General features: G+C 38.3%; 1 protein-coding gene across 3 annotated transcripts; it reads right to left on the minus strand.

The window, feature by feature from the left end:
- Positions 1–18,605: 18,605 nt before the first annotated feature.
- LOC118735405 lies at positions 18,606–22,997 on the minus strand. Of its 3 annotated transcripts, none has more exons than XM_036465128.1 (3): positions 22,825–22,997; positions 19,637–20,206; positions 18,606–19,547 (listed from the first exon to the last, which is right to left on the minus strand). In XM_036465128.1, the coding sequence occupies exons 2-3, from the start codon at positions 19,979–19,981 to the stop codon at positions 19,164–19,166; spliced, it is 729 nt and encodes a 242-aa protein (XP_036321021.1). In that variant the 5' UTR covers positions 19,982–20,206; positions 22,825–22,997; the 3' UTR covers positions 18,606–19,163. The 3 variants fall into 3 exon arrangements, with proteins under 3 accessions (XP_036321021.1, XP_036321020.1, XP_036321019.1); XM_036465127.1 differs by having other exon boundaries at positions 19,616–20,206; XM_036465126.1 differs by having other exon boundaries at positions 19,607–20,206.
- Positions 22,998–23,211: the final 214 nt, after the last annotated feature.

Raw genomic sequence — 23,211 nt, forward strand, 5'->3', positions numbered from 1 at the left:
CCGACGCAGATGCTTCGTAGCCGGGACCTGCGGAGTGGACGGTTGTAAAGACAAACATCACCCGCTCCTGCACGGAAGTACGGCCCTGAACTCACAAAACAGCCATGGCTACCCTAGCGCGACAGCCAGCGGAAGTGTTAACTCACACAATGACACCAGACGAAAGACTTCTCCCTACTTTCGCATCTTGCCAGTTCGTGTATATTGAAATGGAAACCATAATGATACATTTGCATTTTTAGACGAAGGTTCATCAGTAACCCTCATCGAAGAAAAAATCTTCAAGCAACTCAACCTGACAGGTGTTCCCGATCCATTATGCCTTCGCTTGACAGGTGACAATACTCGTAATGAAGACGCATCTGTGAGAACTTCTTTCAAGATCAGTGGCATACAGCATAACAAAGCGTTTAATGGGCTATTTTTGCTTACGCGTAAAAACACATTTAGCGCATTTAGCTCTAAATGCTACCCTAAATGTACATTTATCCATACAAAATTCGTCACCTAAATGCAACTCCATTTTTGCATTAAAAATCTAAATACTGAAAGCAACCCTGTGATCTTCCAAAATTTCGACGATTCGAACATGGTTTAACGAGAAAAAGTGGCAACATTGCTTTTTCGCGTATACAGTGGCTAGCTGCCGATCGAGATTGCATTTATTATTTTGCATTATTTGGATAAACAAAAGTTACGCAAATTGAACATCTGTGATGCTGATAGAAATCTGGATCAATTTGTGATTAATTCTGTTCGTTTTGTTTCCAAATTACACGCATAGCACGGACAAATGAATATATACACAAACAAATTTTTAGTTATGGTTAATACAATTCAAGTTTTTGTATTGAATTTTTGGTTTAATTTTTTTTTTCCTTTTCAGTAGGGTTTTTTGTATATTATCTTTTCAGTGAGAATTGATCGTAATAGATACGGATCTTAACAAGCGACTGGAACACGGCTATTTGTCAAAAGCATACGATTTCGAGCTCGCGTAAATGTACATTTGCTAAATGCTATAGCATGAACGCTCTTCGAAAACAATGTTCGAAAGTGCTAAATGTTGCATTTTAAATTCAGCAAAACCGCTGCATAACATTACTGGGGTGCACACCGTGAGCCATCTCGGCCTGCCAAGGCAAACTGTTGACATGGCGAAAATTACCAAGGATTACCCATATATGACCGGCCTATCAATACAACCATACGTTAACGCGAAGCCGACATTGCTTATTGGCTCCGACAATTGGCAAGTGACCGTACCGCTTAAGATTCGAGAAGGCAGTTGGTGCCAACCGATAGCAACGAAGACTAGATTGGGTTGGGCTATACAAGGTCGTTGTGGCGGTTCATCGTTGAACGTGCGCCTAAACGTACATACATGCGCGTGCAAAGCCGAAAATGAAAGACTGCACGAAATGGTTAAGGAGCACTTCCATTTAGATGACCTCAAACCAACGATGCTGCGCTCACCATACTCGAATCGACGTGCAGAAAGGTCAACAACAGGTACGAGGTTGGACTACTATGGCGACACGAGGAAATCAGCTGCTCAACTGCTGCTTTCGTAAGGATTCGTCACTGAAGCTAGCTATGCAGAAGCAGATCGGATACCTTTTAGCTAAGGGCTACGCAAAGAAGTTGAGCACAGCTGAGCTAGAAGCACATAAAAGACGCGTGTGGTATATGCCAATATTCGTGACTTGCAACCCAAATACACCTGGGAAAGTGCGCCTAGTCTGGGACGCTGCAGCTAAAAGTAAAGGCGTAGCGCTTAACCGCACCGTTCTAGGTGGACCCGACTTTTTGATTCCTTTAGTCGACATCTTATTGGGATTTCGCGTCGGAAAGGTTGCCATCTGCGCCGACATCGCCGAAATGTTCCACCAAATTAATGTAACTATTAACGATATGCACGTGCAAAGGTTTCTTTTGATGGACATGGAGGACGACATTAGCTGCGCTCCGTGCATCGCATACTATGTGCGCGACAAAATTGTGAACACTTTCGTTCAACGATTTCCGGAAGCAGTCGATGCTATAAAACGTTACCATTACGTTGACGACTTTATCTACAGTGAGGATAGCGAACAGGCTGTCATAGAGCTAGCTAAAACGGTGAAACATAAATAAAGACGTATTCAAATACGCGTTCAGGTTCACAAGACTAAGCGAAACGTTGTAGCAGGTGACACTACACCAACCAAGCGCGAGATCCCTCTATTATAGCTGCTAAATCAGAGGTAGCACCTCTGAACCCGGTATCAATCCCCCGCCTGGAACTTCAAGCAGCAGTACTGGGCGCGAGACTGGCTTCAAAGATACAAGGCATATCACGGCTACAAATAAAAAAGAAAATATTCTGGACGGATTCAATAACGGTACTGGAATGGCTCGGTATGGATCCCCGACAATTCCGCCCATTCGTAATATTACGAGTTGCTGACATCTTAGAACGAACGAACTTGAACCAATGGAAATCGATATAATCGCTTGACTTGGGATCAGTCGACAACAACGAAGTCAAAAATCACTTACTACATATTTGGAAGTTGGAACAGAAGAAACTCACCATCAACTTCGAGTATTTTTCAAACTGAAGAAGGCTGTATCGTGCGCTGGCTAGATTCATTCTTTATATAAAGAAAGTCAAAGCAAAGTCTCGATCACGGGAACTTCCCAACATGGTCACGTTTGAAATGGTTAAAGCAGCATAAACGGCACTAATAATTCAGGCGCAGCTTAGCGAGTGCGGAAACGATCTTCTTCTTCTTCTTGTTTGGCGCTATAACCGCCTAAGCGATTTTAGCCGAGTTCAGCAAAGCACGCCAGTCGTTTCTCCTCTGTGCCAACTGACGCCAATTGGAAAAGCCAAGTGAAGCCAAGCCCTTCTCCACCTGATCCATCGCAGTGGGGGCCTCCCTCTTCCTCCGCTACCACCAGCGGGTTCCGAGTTGAATACTTTCAGACCGGGAGCGTCGGTGTCCATTCGAACGACATGACCAAGCCAGCGGAGCCGCTGTCTTTTAATTCGTTGCACTATGTCCATATCGTTGTAAAGCTCATACATCCCATCGTTCCATCGTCTGCGGTACTCGCCGTCGCCAACGCGTAAAGGCCCGTAAATCTTCCGCAAAATCTTTCTCTCAAACACTCCAAGAGCCGCCTCATCGGATGTTGTCATTGTCCATGCTTCTGCGCCATATACCAGCACGGGCATTATGAGTGACTTATAGAGCGTGGTTTTCGTACGTCGAGAGAAGACTTTACTCCTGAATTGACTACTCAGTCCAAAGTAGCACTTGTTGGCAAGAGTGATTCTGCATTATTATCGGTGTTAATGCTAGTTCCCAAGTAAACGAAATTCTCTACTTTCTCGAAATTGTAACTGTCAACAGTGACGTGGGTGCCAAGGCGCGAATGTGCTGACAGTTTGTTTGATGACAGGAGATACTTCGTCTTGTCCTCGTTTACCACCAGACCCATTCGCTTTGCTTCCCTATCCAACTTGGAAAAGGCAGAACAGACTTCGCGGTTTTTCTTACCGATGATGTCGATGTCGTCAGCATAAGCCAGAAATTGCACGCTCTTGTAGTAAATTGTTCCTGAGCGGTTCAGTTCTGCAGCCCTTATTATCTTCTCCAATATCAGATTAAAGAAGTCACATGAAAGGGGTGAATACCTGGTCTATGGTGGAATTGCCAGGTCTAAAGCCACACTGATAAGGCCCAATCAGTTCATTGACGGTGGGCTTCAGTCTTTCACACAATTCGCTCGGTAAGACCTTGTAACCTATGCTTAGAAGGCTGATCCCGCGGTAGTTGGCGCGAATGGCGGGGTCACCTTTCTTGTGGATTGGGCAGAGCACACTTAAATTCCAATCGTCGGGCATGCGTTCATCTGACCATATTCTGCACAAGAGTTGATGAATGCACCTTATCAACTCCTCGCCGCCATACTTGAATAGCTCATCTGGCAGGCTGTCAGCCCCAGCGGCTTTGTTGTTTTTCAGCCGCGTTATTGCTATACGTACCTCGTCATAGTCAGGCGGTGGAACATCGACTCCGTCATCATCGACTGTGGGCTCGGGTTCTTCTTCTCCACAACTACCATTTAGTAGGGCGGAAAATTGTTCCCTCCATAATTTAAGTACGCTCTGGACATCAGTTAATAGGTCGCCATTATTGTTTTTACAAGAGTACTCCCCGGTCTTTAAACCTTCTGTAAGTCGCCTAACTTTCTGGTAAAATTTTCGGGCATTCTTCCTGTCGGCTAGCATTTCAAGCTCTTCACAATCACGTATTTCGGCCTCTCTCTTCTTATTGCGGCAAATACGTCTCGCTTCCCTCTTCAGATCCCTACAGCGGTCCCACATAACACGCGTTGCGCCCGATCGAAGCGTGGCTCTGTAGGCGGCATCTTTTCCTCTGCAGCTTCCTGACACTCCTCATCGTACCAGTTGTTCTTTCGGGCTCGCTGAAATCCGACTACTTCTTCGGTGGCGGTACTTAATGAGCGGGAAAAGTGGTTCCACTGCTCGCATATGTCGGTTTGTTGAAGATTGCTCTCTGAGAGCAGGTGTGAGAGTCGAGTAGCGAAAGCGCTGGCTGTCTGTTGTGATTGCAGCTTTTCGACGTTAAGCTATCCTTGCATATTTCGTCGCACATTTTTTTCTGCACAGAGGCAGGTGCGTATCTTGGCTGCAAGAAGATAGTGCTTCGAGTCGATGTTTGGGCCTCGGAGTGTGCATACGTCTAAAACACTGAAAGCGTGCCTTCCGTCTATCACAACATGATCGATTTGGTTTCTCGTTTCTCGATCCGGAGACAGCCACGTAGACTGATGGATCTTTTTATGCTTGAACCTAGTACTGCATACCACCATGTTTCGGGCCCCGGCGAAGTCGATCAGCCTCAATCCGTTGTCGGACGTTTCGTCGTGGAGGCTGAAGTTTCCGACGGTGGTTCCAAAGATCCCTTCCTTGCCCACCCTGGCATTGAAGTCGCCAAGCACGATTTTGACATCATGACGGGGGCAGTGCTCGTACGTGCACTCCAATCGCTCATAGAAGAGATCCTTGGATGCCTCATCCTTCTCTTCTGTCGGGGCATGGGCGCAGATGAGCGAGATGTTGAAGAATCTCGCTTTGATGCGGATTGTGGCTAGGCGCTCGTCCACCGGGGTGAACGACAGTACTCGGCGACGGCTTTGCCTTGCTTCTTCACTGGAAGTGGTTTTTACGTGGCGGGTCCCAAGCCCAGCGCACAACCCATTGCTGGCACGGGGGTGGTTTCGCAACCAAATACACGTTTATATAGCGAGCCGCTTGCTCCAAGCAGGCACCCGTTTGCAGCCGCACCTACTGGTGAACAGACGCTGCAAACTTCAGTGAGCCCTTAAACCGAATAAGTCGGAGTGGCCCCACCGAAGCTCCCTCTCTTTCTGCCGTGACCCAAGGCTCCACTCCGATTGGTTACCGCATCTCGCACATGGGTTGCTCACGTTGCCCAGAGTGCGCGAACGAGGACGCAAGAGTCGGGATTGAGTATAGCCATGCAACTGTAACTGCATACCCAGCGCAACGACTATACCCCATTGCACTCCAGGACGAAAGAGTCGGAATTTAGTATAGCCAACGATCTACTTAGCCTAAAAAGCGGTGAGAGTCTTGAAAAAAGCAGTAAATTAAAAGCGCTTGATGTATTTGTAAATGAGTTTGATGTCATACGTGTTCGAGGTCGGGCCGAATTCCTCGCAGCTCGCAATGCTTTGGATCTGCCGGGTAAACACCACGTCACCTACCTTATAGCTAAAGACGCCCACGAAAGGTATCAACACATATCACACGAAACTGCAACAAATGAAATACGAAGGGGATTCCATATACCGCGGCTCCGCTTCCTGTGTTGTATGGTACGTCGAATGTGTCAAACTTGCAAAAATAAATTTGCGACACCTCGTCCTCCACAAATGCCGCTAGACTTGCAAGCTTCGAACGACCGTTTAGTTATGTTGGGATCGGCTATTTTGGCCCAATACTCGTCGTTGTTGGCAGACATCGAGAAAAACGTTGGGGCGTAATCTTCACGTGCCTCACGGTTAATGCATAATAATAATAATAATATACCCCGATAACGATACGAACTTCGAAGCGACCAGCAATATCTTGCGTATCGAAGCAAAGCAAGTAGACTACGCAACTATCCAGACAAAATTTTACAATATCAAGAGTAACTTCAACCCACCGGCGGCGCCTCATATGGGCGGGGCGTGGGAACGACTTATAAGGTCGGTCAAGACCGTGTTAAATGAAATGCATCCCGAGAACAACTTTAACGATGAAACCCTTCGTAGCGCTCTCTAAGAAGTTTAGTTCATGATAAATTCAAGACCACTTACTTTCGCTACCATAGACGGGTGCGACGAAGAAGCACTCACGCCGAACCACATTTTATCGGGCTCGTCCTCCGGCTACAAACCAATCTGAAGCGGCGGAGACCCAACGCTATCGTCAAACGCAAATGTATGTGGATAGGTTCTGGCAGAGATGGGTGCAAGAGTATCCGCCAATCCTAACGCGGAGAGCCAAGTGGTTCGAGAAGCAACCCCTTTTAAAGGTTGACGACGTAGTGGTAATTGTCGACGAGTCTATGGCAAGGAGCTATTGGCCGAAAGGCATCATAGTAGACGTCGTTACAGCAAAGGATGGCCAGGTGAGGAGGCAACCGTGAAAACAGCACGCGGAATTCTGGATCGACCTTCCATAAAGCTAGCTGTGCTAGACGTCGGTCATCCGAAGAAGTAAGCTCGGAGGACTCGCTTACGAGGGAGGGAAGGTTGCCGCCGTTCCCAGTGGGTACCCAATACGTAAGATTTCCCAGTGGGTACATAGACATAAGCAGTATATTTCCAAACACATTAAGGCACTGTTGCCAACTTGGTGCTTTTCGCACTAAATTTAGTGCTTTTCTTTATTCTAAACGCGAAAATTTTAGAGTTTAGTGCTTGGTGCGTTTTTTGGTGCTTTTGTTTTTAGATTGAAGACACCAAATCTGTAAATCTTAAAAAAAAAGTGGGCAAAATTTATAGCAACCGTAAGTTCTGTGAGAAATTTTACAAAAATCGGAACAAACTCATGTCACAATGACAATCGTAAGCGAGAGCATATTTTTACCAACAATATAAATATGTCCCAGCAAAGTGGACCAGGAATCACCTTTTAGACATTTAGGCTGGATTTGTTATACTTTTTTCTACGACTAATCAAAAAAGCAGCAGCATCTCCTAACAATAACACTTATATCTAACGAACCTTTTGAAAAAAGAGAATAATCAAAATGAAGAGTACACAGCTGTTTTGACACAAAAATATTTTTCCGACTATGCGCCAGTGGATAATAATCAAATTTCGTTATGTTTCAGGTGTTAAGTGGTCGGAAAGAAAAGTTCTTTATGTTTCTTTAGATCACAAGATCATAAGAGACAGCAGTGTAGATTTAAACCACTACATAGTTCATGAAACTTCATTTCTGGTTTTTGCTTTAGTTTGATAGGAATTGTAGAAAAAATTAAGCAAAACTAATAAAATTTTAACATTTAAACAGCCAGGAAAAATTAATATATTTTGCTTACATCTAGGCGAAGCGGCAACGCTCGACACAGCTGCAAATAAGAACAAGAATCTTAACGTCGATTGAACGGAAATATTTGAATTTATAGAAAACAGAATAAATTCGACCGTCGAGCAAAAAATATTGATTTTTATTAATTTAAATCGGCATCCCTACAATACAATTTTTCATGCATACAAAGTCCATTAAATACTCCAATAAAAATTTGGTGCTTTTTTCGAGAAAAAACGCCATTTTTCTTGGGTTTTAGTGCTTTTTCAAATTCAAAACTTGGCAACACTGCATTAAGGGTATTCATCAAACCTTATAAATGCATTTTAAACCGAATAAACTTATAGTTGTGTAAACCTTATAAATGAGTTGTCAAATCTTATATGGAAACTCGTTTACACTAGCTATGCTTCTTGGGCAATAATCGGGATCCGCATAAAAATTTTGCACGTAAATTCAACAACAACGATGTGATCCTGATAGAGATCTGGTTCAATTATTATCAAACAAATGAATTCATACACAAACAGACATTCTGCCATTGTTTCTTTTAACTTGCTTCAAATAAATATATTTAAAGAAAAATTATCTCGTAAATATTATTTTTCCCCATTTAGTGAGTTAGTTTCTATAATTTCTTTATCCTCGGGCTACTAGTATAAAGTTAGTGATACTGAGCTCTATAACCAAAGAAAACACGACTAGTGTCGCATGTGTAAACGAAAAGAGAGTGTGGCTCGTTCATTTAACAGAATGCGTAAACTTATAAGCTTACCTGCTTGATAAAGTTAACGGTTTAGATGAATACCACTACTACAAAGCCAATAACGTGCATACGCCAAAAGAAGCAAATGTTTTTAAAGTAGTATAAAGTCATCTTCGAAAAAAGAATAAAATTAATTACTACTGAAAAAAGTTGTTCGAATAAAAGGCGAGCTCGTGAAGTAACAGTAATCAAAGACTTTTATTTAAAATTGTTAATACCGGACCAACGAGAACAAAAATATTAAGGACCTATGCCAACTGATAGAAAATGGGAAATTTTTACAGAAAAAACTAAAAATTTGACATTTATCTTGGGAAAACGAACGTCAGAATTTTACCTAGCTCATGGGGCTAGATAAAATTTTGACAGCATATAAATATGTATCCAAATATTGTTTGGCGGTAATAAAGAGTGAAAATCCAAATGGAAGCTGAAAAAAGGACAAAAAAGTAAAATTTGCAAGTAGTAAAATTTGGTTTTTTTTTGAACTGTCAAAATTTTACTTTGCATTTGGCACAGCGAAATTCACCACAGTAAAAGTTTTTACCCCGTCTGACCAAGGAGAAAAATGTTACCGATTGGCACACAGCCTAAATTAATAAAGTAAACCCAAGTTAAGCTGTCAAACAGTACTTTACGCACCTATTTACACATCTGCAAAAGGAGGCGTTCCCCTAACAGCCTCGTAAAATGACAGCTTAATGCCCAATTTCAGATGGCTTATTTAAGTAGAGATTTTTGATTAACTTCAGCATTTCTTTTTCAAATCATACATTTAATCTGCATTTAAATAGACAATATTGGCTATATACATATGAAATATGCAACCAAACAACCAATATTGATAAATAGGTTGTTTTATCAATCTTGCCAAAAAATAATCAGCTGTTCTGTGCAAAATGTAAACAAACAAACAAATGCAATTCATTTAAATAAAGTTGAACAGAAACCGAACAACTCTCATAAATGAAACGTTTGAAACCCCACATAAATGCCAAGCTAGGTAAAACCATAGTGGAATAATAACAAGATGTTGTCAGTAGCGACGTGTTTGTTTTAATTTTGACAAGATCGGCATGCTTATTTTCATTGCTGCCGATCATAATTTTTATACTACTATTCTTTGGAAAATATTATCTAAAATACTTAAATTTAGTAAGTCGTTTTATCGCGATTTTTTAAGAACTTGGTGTTTTCAGAACGGTATCAATATTTTAAATTATTGGATTTGTATAAGTTTTGTCCTAGAAATGTAAAAAAATAAAACTTTTGCTGCATTGTCATAATATTGGGCCAAATGTACAACTGATATACTAGAATAGAGTTTTAATAATAGTAATAAAGTATCAAGTTAGAAAAAAACTTAAAAAAATGCTATTTGGTTTCATGCCTTTCCTTTTATTATTATCAATCAAGCAATAACTAAAATATTACAAACCTCACATTCATACACATACATATGTATGCACATGAAAAAGTAGTTTATGTCGAAAGGCTGGCTTTAGTAAAAATCGGCATTCGCAGCATCCGATTGCGAATGACTCACTGGCGCTGAGCCGTTGAACAACTTTTGGCAAATAAACGTATAGATTTCACAGGAACTTGAATAAAAATATAACAAAAATATACAAAATTCGTCACCTAAATGCAATTCAATGCAACTCAGTTTCTGCATTAAGGCTGTGTGCGTGTACGTCTAAATTACTACCTAAATAGAGAAAAGTCCTAAATCATTGGAAATTGTCAACCTAAATTGTACTGTGAAATATAAAAGGGCGCGCGATTAAGCGAACAATGATTTTTTTAGAAGTTATAGCTAATTTTTATCATTTCTATCATGATAAAAAAATAGGAAGGTAGAACCGCTGAGAGAAATTTTTCAAATTCTTGGTGTTTGCAAGCAATTTAATTTTAAAATTTTACACACAAACTCACACACACATTCTCATTTTCAATCTCAAACAACAAAAACTTTGAACAATTCCTTTTTTTACTCTCAATTTTATGTGATTTTAAAACGTTGGCAAACTTCAAAAAAAATCATGGCCGACGAATTGAGAGAACGGTTTTACCTTACTATATTTTATCATGATTTCTATGGCACAAAAAGAAAATATTCAGGAAAATGTCAGTGAAAATATTATTTGTTTTGGTAAAACTATAAAAAATAGGGCCCAATGAGCTAGAAAAAAAGAAACAGTGGGCGTGCCGCGCCTATTATTCTTGATTTTGATGGTATGAATTTTGTTTTGTTGCAAATTAAAAGTGGCGGTGCAAGGGGTGGTAAAATTCGAATTTTCAATATTTTCAAAAGCTTATTTTTCGGAAATTTTTGAAGCGATTAAAATCGTGGATGTGGTTGGAAAGATAATTGAAATACCTCTCATTTAGTATGTATATCTATATATCTACTAATATATACATATTTCAAGAAAAACTGAATTATGTCCTTTTTTAAATAAAAATGTATCCTTCTTAAAGAAATACGTAATCATTTATGAGATATGAATATAAGAACAAAGCAGTATTTAAAAAATAAAATAAAATTTGTAAAAAATCTATATTTATATATATATTTTGTTTATACCTAGGCAAGAACCGCACTTACAAAAAACTGATTTGAGTCAACACACATTTCTTTCAAGCATTTTTACCTCGGTCTTTATAGCGCACTCGCTGATACCGTATACAAAAGTACACAAAATTTATTATTTTTATTCGATATTTTTTATTTGCGCGGTGGATTAAAATGGAAGCGAACAAGAATTCTATTTTATTATAATAATAATTCAAACTTAAAATGGACTCTACAAAGAAAATCAGCCTTTTTTCACTTCGCGTCAAATGAATGATGTGTTTATACCTGTTTTCTAACCGATGTGAGAAATAAAAAAGCGATTTGAAAACAAATTCGAGTCAATACACTTATGAATTTCTGAGCGTATTGAAAGTTGGTTTATGCTTCTGTTTTGAATCACAGCAAACTGGTTCAAAGCGCTTTATGTGTCGGTATAAACAAGGTAATAGTTAATTACGTATTATTTAAGAAAAACATACATTTTTATTAAAAAATGGATATGATTTCATTTTCTTTGTTTCCTCGAAATATGTGTACATTATAGATATACATATAAAATGAAAGGTATTTCAATTAATGGGAATTAAATTTTATATCAAATAAGACGAGAACTTTTAAAATCCATGCATTCGTTTTTAAGAAATTTTGATTTAAAACATTTTTTAATTTGAACTTTGACCCTTAATAACTTGTGTTACTGCTGTTTCCTAAAAAAAAAGAAATACATCGTTATACTCACCTCAATGATGTTTTTTTTTTTATTTGAGAATCTGAGCTATTCTGCACTTATGCCCAAATTTTTCTCAACTATTTTTCAGGCAACTTTTGCGTTCAACTCATGCAGGGTTGCACGAAAAAAATTTAATGGCTAAAAATATCAAACTATAAAAAAATATCAAAATATTCTCCTTAAAAGGGCGTTTGCATTGTTCAACTTTGCATTCTCCTTTTGGTTAAACGGCCTTTCAACTTATCGCTTTCAACAAAGTTGGTCGTCAGCCAAAATTTAGTCATTCAACTTTTTTTCGTGCAACCCTGCGTGAGCAAAAGTTGAACGCAAAATCACACGTGCGAACACCTTTTTAGGTTGAGCTGGTGGAAATCAAGAATGATAGAATACAACATGAACCAAAAATACAAGATCACGTAAGAACGCGAAGTTGTATTTGTAACTGGTTTTGAGAAAAAAATTTGCGAAAGCGGGTTCGTCAGCTGAGCGTTTGTTTACATCACGAGCACCACTATTTTACACTTTTATTCAAGTAAAGACGAGTTAATTCAACATGACAACACATTTTAAAGCATTTTGTTGCATCATTTTATCTAAATTGTGCGTTTAAAGTGGCTGACAATAATTTTGGCTAATTTTGGTTTTCGTTGTTTTCTTTGCTTTGTTTACTTTTCGATCGTTTTCCAGTGAAACAAGATGGCGTAGAACCCGCTAAAAAAAATCGGCTTTTTTCACTCTCTTGTTCTTACGTGATCTTGTGTCTTTCGTTCATGGAATACAAGATTGCGCCGTCCTGGGCGTTGACGTTTGTGTACCACAAGTAAACAAAGAATAGAGCGAAAAGAACGTGTTTTAATTTTGCTAAATGCGATAATATTGCATTTTTCACCTAATCTATTAGAGAACAGTGAACATTTTAGTGCACTCCATTGCTTTGCAATTAAGGCTGCTGCAGAAAACCGCAGCAGCATCTCTGCGGGATTGATTAGTTAACTTGCTAATGGAGGCTGCGTGGAGCAATCATTGTGAGAAAATTCTGTTAATATAATAATAGGGAAACATTTTGAGAGCGGCTTTGCCGTTCCCTATGTACACAAAATGCACCGATTCGTCCCAGCGCTACACTTGCATCTACGCTTCTTGCATCTTGACGCCTGTCGCAATTTAACACACAGCACTTAATTGTATTAGTTTTTACGCAGTCTTCAACTCAAAATTGCAAATTCACACAATTTAAACTGATTTTTCACTTATAATTCAAATTTCTCTTTCGCTGATTTGTAAACAAAGGTTTATTTACAAGTTACCACAACTGTCAAAATCGGCAAAACCAAAGTAGCGGTACCACTGACGGCGCCACCTTTGTTCGCTGCACCGTGGGTGGAAATAACCTTTAGTATTGTTACGAAATTGCTTCAAATTGCTTTCCTAGCGTTTCTTGACCATTCAAAGGCCTTTGATTCTTTGGACCATGTCTTGCTATGTAAGAAGCTGGAGAACTTATTTTGCTTCTCTAGTCATGCAACCGCTCTCATTAGATCATACCTTGGCGAAAGAACTCAGGCAGTAAGCATTGGCAGCAGAATTTCTGTACCTACCTACCTGTAGTAAGTGGCGTCCCACAAAATATTGTAATGTCCAACGTCAAATAAACTTCGCAAACCCACAAAAAAACATATTTTCTGTTTCTTCTTTTTCTGTTTATTCCTGACAAAAGAAAATTTTTTGGTTTATGACGTTGCTTATGTTTTTTTTAATGAGCTTCTCTCATTCGCAGCGTGACTTCGAGATTGTTTGGACGTGCCGACACCTTGTGCTTGATCAATACATATATAAGCGTACAGTTACTCTGTGCAGCTAGTGTGCTTCAAAGTTTTTCTTTTGTGATTAAATTACAATTTAACTAAATATTGTGCAGCCTGATCATCAGATACAGTAAGTTGTAAGTACTCTGTATTCATACCTTTTTTTAAAAAACTAGTATATTCATTTTCTGTGGCCTAAGTGGAAAATTTCTATCAATAAGGTGTCGCCGAAGGCACCCAAAAAGTCTAAAGCCGACATGGCGTCGCCGACAGGTAAGTCGGTGGCGGCATCGGCCGATGATTTTGAGACGTTCACAACAAGCGTTAATAATAATACGGTGAAAAAACCCAGAAGAGCGAACGATTTTTCAATAAATGAAAAAGTTCATGAAAGCTTAATTTCAGAAAGTATTAACAGTGAGTTAGTCAAGAAAGTTGACTTAGTTAGCAAAAACGCGGGAAACGAGGACAAAATGGAGGTCGAATCCATTGCGGTAGTTGAGAGTGCTGGTGTTAGTGCTAGTGCTGGTGCGAATATTAAGGCGAATAGTAATGCGAACAATAATGCGAATGTGCATGAGGGAGAACGTGCTTCACACGGTTACCCAGAAAATTTCAAAGGTACCTTCTTTGTATTGGTCGATGCCACTGAATGCAAAGAAATTTGCAATGATAGAATTAAAACTGGCTTGGCGCTTAGAAGCCGAATTAAAGACTTAAACTTCTCTGACATTGATCTCATTTTTGCGGTTGGCAAGACACTATTCAAAGTAACCTTTAAGACTGCAGCGGCAGCAAACAAATTTTTATCTTGTGAAGACTTAAAAAAACGTGGGCTGCGACCTTTCGTTCCCAACACAGCGTTTGAATCATATGGAGTGATTAGAGGTGTCCCTCTAGAATATGATGTGAATGACATTAAAAAATATGCAAACTCTAGTGTCCCGATTTCTTCTGTGTATAGGTTTACACGTAGGGAAAAAAAAGCGACAATGAAGATATGTCCATACCGACTACCACTATCAAAGTTGGCTTCTTAGGAAAAGACATCCCGAAGTTTATTAAGTACGAGTACACCAGGCTAGAAGTTTCTTTTTATATCCCTCCTCTAAGGCAGTGTAGGAAATGTGGCAGGCTTGGACACACGCAACTAGGATGCAAATCAAAGAGTAGATGCCTCAACTGTGGCAATCAGGAATGTAATAATGCTTGTAATCAACCAGGCTGCATTCTCTGCGGTAAGGAGGATCACAACTCCAAAGACAAGGAAAAATGTGGGACATGGCAAAGGGAGCTCATGATCAGTCGCATTAGGGCGGTTAAAAAACTTTCTAGAAAAGAAGCAATTGATACTTATTACCCGAACAGAAACAACAGGTTTGACATTTTAGACAATGATCAAGATGAATTCCCTCAGTTAAGTGCGGAAGAAGTAATAATGGACAAAAACCAGTTTATTAATAGAAGAATGACTAGGGCGAGCTACAGCAAAGTAGCGAAGATGCCTCAAGTAGTGGAACAGGCGCACTTTAGACGCAACTTGACATCAAGGCAGGCGGTGGTACAGCCTGTATATGAAACAGCAGAATACAGTAAAAATAGGGTTACAGAAATGGAAAAATTATTATCCGAAATCTTCAAAATTACACAAAAATTGTGTATTGAACACAATCTAACTTTAGAGCTTCAAACAATTCAAAACTTAAAATCCAAATATGATAGCACAGTCATTGATGACGAGATAAGACAGATAAGGGACAGAAATCCTAAACCTAATGAAGATTCTTCAATATAATATACAGTCGCTTAATGCTAATTTACATACCTTAGAATTTTATCTCAACAACTACAATTATGACATTGCAGTACTCAGTGAAACTTTTTCACATCAGGGGTCAAAACCAAAAAAAATATTAAATTTCAACTCAATATCGAAAAACAGACAAGATGGCTATGGTGGTGTCGCCATAGTATTTAAAAAAGATATCAAATTTATTAAAATTAGTTATATCACGCAATATGATATTCTAATAATCCAGTCGAGAAACCTAAGACCAAATGTGGTGATCTGTGCAGTGTACTTTCCCCCAAACATACCCATCAATGTGTTCAATGATGAGATCAAGAAATTGTTTGTTGTGCTTGAAAACTATACAAATGTATTACTATTGGGCGACTTCAATGCTAGGGCAACTCAGTGGGGTGACACAGTTAACTCATGTAGAGGAAAAAATTTATACAGCATTGTTCAACAAAACAACTTTATTAATTTAAATGATGGTTCCATCACTTTTCAAAGAAATGTTAACCAGGTAGCAGGGTCAGTGTTAGATCTCTCATTTACCAACACAAGTTTACAACTACAATGGTCAGTCGATCCTATTAGAATAGGAGGAAGCCACCACTTCCCTATCACCATTAATACACAAACAGTGACCAAGGGACAGAACACATTTATAGCTCAAAACAAATTACATGAGGCACTCAAGAATGTGCAAACAGAACCTGACATACCAAATATTGAAAACATGATAAAAAAAGAAATACAAAACGCGACCTACTGTCTAAGTGGTGATAAAACACCCAAAGCCTGGTGGAATAAAGAGTTGGAGAAGACCTTTAGGTTACTTAAAGTAGCTCAATATAAATGCAGAAGGTTACCTTCTGTAGAAAATCTTGATCAGGTAGCGGAAACAAAAACTTTATGGAAAAAAATGGTTAAGGAGGCAAAGAAAAAGAATTTTGAGGAGAAAATTAAAGAAATAAACTTTCAACCCACAACAAGATCTGCATGGAGGTTCGTAAAGGCCTTGAGAGGGGACTATCAGGACAGCAATAATACGCACTGGCCCAAAGAAGACAACGTAAACTTTTTAAACATGCTTAAACAGCAGGTAGCTTCCAGTGAAGTATCACTGGAAAGAAATAAGGAAATTACTCCTGACTGCAGCTTAGCGATAACTTACGAGGAGTTAGTGGAGACATTAAAGAAAAAGAACAACAACTCGGCAGGTGGCTATGATAGAATCACCTACAAGATGATTAAGTCACTACCTGACAACACTCTTAACAACTTACGCACCGCACTGAACGATGTCTTCCTCACAAATCAAATTCCTGACAACTGGAGAACAGTAAAGGTCGTACCGATCCCAAAAAGAGACAAAGACTTGAACGATTTTAGAAACTTTCGCCCAATCGCGCTGATATCTGTCTTACTGAAATGTGTTAACAGCTGCGTTAAAAATAGAATAGAACAATTTCTTGATTCGAATAACATCCTTCCCCACACAACTTTTGCATATAGAAAGGCACATTCAGCTACCATGGCAGTAAACTACCTAATTCAGGAACTGACCATTAACAAACAAAAAGGCCGGAAAATTATTATCTGTTCCATTGACATCAACAATGCCTACAATTGTATAAATATCACAAAACTAGCTTCTATATTAAATAACATAGGGATTCATGAAAACTATACCGAATGGATAGTAAACTTTCTAGCTTTCAGGAAACTCACACTGGCAGGAGAAACCACGGATATCAATGGTGGTTTACCCCAGGGCAGCTGCCTGTCCCCGTTGCTATTCAACATTTACACTATGCAACTACATTCAATTAAGGACCAACACACAGACATTTGTCAATTTGCAGATGACTTTATAATCGCCTCATATGGCGATACTATTGAAAATGCTACACACAGATTGCAGGAGAAGATTGATCAGTTTGGCAATGAATGCTCAAACCTAAACCTCACATTCAATCCAACAAAAACCAAGATCCTATTTGTTAGTAAAGGTAGCTCCAAACAAATAAACATTAACTACAATAACGTTCGGATAGAACAATCAAATTCAATAAAATTTCTAGGAAGAAACATTAATTCGTCACTCACGGTCACAGAACATTACAATAATGTTATTAAAGAATCTGCAAACAACTCCAAACTGTTCAAACTAGTTACAACAGTCAAAGCGGGACTGCAACCCAAGGTTGCGACCCAATTCTACAAGGCATTTGTTCGGTCCAAAATTGAATACTGCAGAACCTCCACAGCTAATAGCAGCAACACCACCAATAAAAAAATTAGAACTTTTCAGAACAGTTTTTTGAGGAGAGCACTGGGTGTAACCCCGGCCACACCAATTCCTACCTTGTATGCGGTTGCAAACGAACTACCACCCCTGGAGAGAGCCAAATGGCTTACTGCCAAGGAAATAACCAAAATACTAGTATCTGACAACCCCTTCAGACTGTCCATCATCAATAACCCCAGCATTAATACCAGCTACAGCAAAGTATATGCTGAATTCAAATCCTTCTTTGATCGCCTTGGTGCGGCTGATCATGAGCCCCTTCCAGAAAACCTAATTGTCAAAACAAATATGTTACCTAATACTAAACAAAATACGCCCAAAGAATGTGCCTTAATGATATACAAACAAACTGTAAGCGACTACACAAATAGCAACTTTAAAATATTTTTCACAGATGCATCTGTACAAGATGATTGCACAGGATGCGGTATATACGACTTTTCTGCAAAAAAAGAATATGCATTTAAAATTAGCTTTAAAACGTCCTCCAGCTTTGGTGAAATCCAGGCCATTAAAAAAGCCATTGAAGTGGCTATTAACATGAAATATGAAAAAACTGTGATATTTACTGACAGTTTAGTAGCTTGCCAACTACTAAAAAAAAAAACAGACTGACAACTTTAATGTAGGAGAGATACATAAATTAATAAATAATAATGACATAAGGGTACACTTAGTCTGGACCCCTGCACATATAGGTATAGAAGGGAATGAAAAGGCTGACCAAATAGCCAAATCAGCTACTACAGCATCACTAGTGCTGCAAGTCAAATTATCTATCAAGGAAACCAGCAGACTAATTTATAATCACATTAGACAAAGTTGGTACAATGAATTTATACATTTTTCTAGTCAAAAACCAAACCTATTTGCTAAGATTTTCGCGAAACCAGAAAAAAAGCCATGGTACAACAAAAGCCCTCTCTCCCCCAAACAAACCAAGATTATTAACAGAATACTAACCGGATATACATACGATCAGGCCTATTTTTACAAAATAAAAATCGTTCGCTCAGACAGATGTAGCTGTGGTCTCACCAGTAGCTATGAACATCTCACGTTGCACTGTGAGAATCTCAAAAACATCAGGGACAAATATCCGGCAATTAAAGATTCGAATGATTTTTCACAAATTTTTCAAGGTATGAATTTTGACAGAATACTTCAACTTATTGAGTTTATAGAAGAAGCACAATTGAATTTTTAAGTAACTTTAATTCTATCATACATTGATGATAGGCTTTGCCTACTCTAATGCTCGCGACTTCACGGTCCAGCCTTCTCTACGCTATCTCGGTCTAGGGTCATACAGACCTTTCGTTTTAAAACAAACACACATCTACAAAACTATCTCGTCATTCTAAACGAACGCGTTTATCACATCTGAGTTGGCAACACGGGTTTCATTTACGGCACCGATTGACAATTACATCGCTCAACAAAAGCTGCACCTGGAATAAGCTGCTCAACTAACAAGGACTGGTGGACACAAGTATTCACCAACTAGTGGAATAACCTGGCGTTTGCGAGCTGACCGCTCTGCCATCACACTCAAATCACAAAAAAAAAAAAAATGAGCTTCTCTTCATTATTTTCCCACATTCTTCACACTTCACCGGCTCAGACATGTCCTTGACTTTCTTTTTTGTTTTCACCTCGGATTTTACTTTGTTTGTTTTCTTTACGTTTTTAGGTCTTGTATGTGCAAGATTGAGTTGTTTACTTTTTTTCGATAAGACCAGCCCAGCTTCATTTAAGTTATTGCCGCTCTGCATATCCTTATCCGATTCAACTAGAAACTTTGTTGTTGTTGTAGTGTCAGTACTAAGTTTTTTATCAATATTTATTTCGTGTTCGATATCATTTGATGGAGATGTTTCATCATCATCCATAAAATGTTCATTCCATTCTGGTGATACCTTTATATCCTCTACGTGATCCTTGTAAACAAATAGAAAATAATTATTGTTTAATTATATCTAAATCGTATTTGATATACCATATCTACAGTATCTGGCATCTTAGTTACTTCCATTAGCTCTTCATGTACTGGAACCCATTCAAAAGTGTTGGCTATACTTTCTATCTTCACTTTTTCCGTTTGTGTGCAACGTAATTCATTATCAGCCCTTCTCGCCTTTTCAATAAAATCATAAACGTCTTTAAGTTTTTGGGCACAATCAAGGCATAGATATTGCATCCGGGCATCATCGAGTTCATTTGGATCATCTTTCAAACTTAAATTAATTTGTGTACATTTACAAAAACACTCTTTGTATGATATATCCAAAGAGTCAACATGCTGATGCCAATCTAGCAGATGCACCCGATCTTCCGGCGACAAACAGGCACGGCATATATTTGATAAATCCATCTGAACTTTTCACCACTGCCGTATTGATAATTCAAGTCTTAGTCGGTAAAAAATAGTTTTGTAGAATGTGTGATTATATAAGACAGAACAATTTGAAAATAGGGATGTCGAAAATATTTCGATATAAAAAATGGTACAATTTTAATGCTTTTAAAAGTCGACTGTCCGACAAATAGATTTCTTCGGTAGATATAGTGATGTTCCGATATCAGTGAAAACTATCTCCTGAAATTGAATCAAAATAAATTAAAATGTACTTTAATAAATTTAAGGAAAAATATTGTGGCATAAATGTAGAATACCTACAATTCTCAAATTAAACAAAATCATATTGGGATCGATGGAGATCATTGAGGTGAACGTAACGATATATATATTTTTTTTGGGAAACAACAACTACAACAATTATTAAAAGTCAAAGTTCAAATTAAGCATGTTTTTTAATTAATATATCTCGAGAACCCCTCCAAGGATTTGGAAAATTTGATGTCATTTGATAGAGAATTTAATTCTCTTTAATTTGATATACATATTAATACATACATATATCTTTTATAGTATTCACAAAAATATAATTAATGTGGAATTCTACTTTGTGAGGGTTATAATCCATAAGTGCGGCCGAAGGCCGCCTACGCAGAAAGGCGTTCTCTGCAAAAGGTGTTCAGTGCCTTTTCTTCGCAACACAGAAAAGAATTCTACTTTGTGAGGGTTATAATCCATAAGTGCGGCCGAAGGCCGCCTACGCAGAAAGGTGTTCTCTGCAAAAGGTGTTCAGCGCCTTTTCTTCGCAACACAGAAAGAGAATTCTACTTTGTGAGGGTTATAATCCATAAGTGCGGCCGAAGGCCGCCTACGCAAAAAGAAGTTTATACACAAAAACCCTGTATACTTTTTTTCCACATTAATTCGATTTTTGTGAAAACTATAAAAAGGTATCAATTATATAAATAGGCAATCATGTTTCTTTTACACCCCTTTTACGGCTAAACTGTACTTCTAAGGTATAAACAATTATATATCATTAGAAAGGTATTTTGATGCTGATGTGCAGGCAATTTTTAAAATTTCAAATTAGTTTAAAATAGAGCGAAAAAATCAATTCAAAAGTCACACCAATACCAATGGCATACATGTACATGGTTGGGGCGGAAATGCCTCCTAAATGTATGCTTTAATATTGATAGTGAGTTAAAGAAACGTGCTAAGCAGCAGTTTAGGAATAAGATGTATGTATGTATGTACATGAATAGATTAGCCTCAAACAAGGATGAAGATAATTTTGAGTATGGAGAAGAAGAAAGGGATAAATACAGAAATTAAAATAAAAGTAAAGAAACCTAAATATAAAGACAAAGAGGAAGGAAAATTTAAATACCTAACCTAATAACAATGGTGGGGGTGAATATGTAAATGAAGAAAAGAATGGACATATTTAGATCAGGATAAAGGAAAGGATAAAGATGAAGAAGAAGATGAAGACCAAGACGAGGAAGAAGATGAAGATGAATATGAAGATAAGGATAAAGATAACTTATCTTAACTTAACCCCTTAACTTAACTTAACTCACCTCAACTCATCTCACCTCCGCTTAAAAACTTACTCCACCTGAGTTCGCTACACATTAATTCACCACACCTTAACTCCCCACACCTAAATCCACCACTACTTCACTCCCCACACCTAAATTCACCACACCTAAATCCACCACACTTTAATTCACCACACCTTAACTCACCACACCCCAACTTTCTCACCACATCTTAACTCACCACACCTTAATCTACCACACCTTAATTCACCACACCTGAACTTTCTCACCACACCTTAACTCACTCCACCTTAATTCACCACAACTAAATTCACCACCCCTCTTAAGACCACCACACCTGAATTCATAACACCGTAACTCCCACACCCAATTCCACCACACTGCAACTCACCACACCCAATTTCAACACATGGCATGATATCACTAAAGAAACAATGTAAAGAAAAAGAGGAAGGAAAATTTAACTACCTAACCTAATAACAATGGTGGGGGTAAATACGTAAATGGAGAAAAGAATGAAGATATAGATCAGGATAAAGGAAAAGATAAATATGATGACGAAGGTGAATATGAAGACGAAAATGAAGATGAAGATGAAGATGAAGATGAAGATGAAGATGAAGATGAACATGAACATGAACATGAACATGAACATGAAAATGAACATGAACATGAACATGAACATGAACATGAACATGAACATGAAGGTGTAGATAAACATAAACATAACCATAAACATTAAAAGCGATAGAGACAAAGATAGAGAGGAAGAAAGTGATAGGGATAAAAAGGAAATACAACTGAAGAATGTGCGTGTTATATTGTGATGTGTTATGCTACATATGTTATGTTATTGAATCTAATGCTATTCTATGTTATGTTATGCTAAGTACTAAGCTAAACTCCCCTCCACTTAACCCATTCCAACAAATTTTATTTCAGCTCAACTCAACTCACATAATATTTATCCTTAATTTTAGCGGTTGAATTTCAACCGCTGGGCGAACACTAGTATGTATAAATATGTATATCAAATTAAAGAGAATTACATTCTCTATCAAATGACAACAAAATTGTCCAATTCCTTGAAGAGGTTTTCGAGAAATATTAATTTAAGAAAATGCTTAATTTGAACTTTGACCTTTAATAATTGTTGTAGTGTTTGTTTCCCAAAAAAAAAAAAATATACCGTTATGTTCACCTCAATGGTCTCTATCAATCCTATTTTGTTTTTTTTAATTCGAGATTTGTAGGTATTGTGCATTTGTTCCAATATTGTTATAAACTTACAAATTGGTCATAGGCAAAAGATTGTTTCTTTTGTTTACTTTTTACCGCTCTTCTTCTGCCATTGTTTACTATTCACGGTGCATTATCAAACGTCAAAATTACTGGCCTACTACTATTTCAAGCAGAAGAAAGAACACGAACATTTTCTTGTGCATTTTCTTAAGAGCTGGATACTAAAGCCATGTATGCAGCTCTCAAGAAAACGGTCAAGAAAAAATTGCCATTATTTCGTGTGTGTGTCCAAGGAATTTTGACATTTTTGATACTTCACAGCCTGTTGCCTCACTCTTTCCGCAAGAAATAATGGAGCGGGCATATTGTGGCGAATACTGCGGCAACACAAAGCGAACAACGAGAAATAGGCTGAATGTTCGAAGAATGACGTAG

Source organism: Rhagoletis pomonella, unplaced genomic scaffold (assembly GCF_013731165.1).
Source record: "Rhagoletis pomonella isolate Grant_MI unplaced genomic scaffold, Rhpom_1.0 Rhpom_scaffold_00003, whole genome shotgun sequence".
Classification (NCBI taxonomy): Eukaryota; Metazoa; Arthropoda; class Insecta; order Diptera; family Tephritidae; genus Rhagoletis; species Rhagoletis pomonella.

Coding starts and splice junctions, on each gene's coding strand:
- LOC118735405 (XM_036465126.1), bottom strand. CDS start 19,981: ATGGATTTATCAAATATATGCCGTGCCTGTTTGTCGCCGGAAGATCGG. Junction 19,548..19,606: donor TGCCAGATACTGTAGATATG/GTATATCAAATA, acceptor TTTGTTTACAAG/GATCACGTAGAGGATATAAA.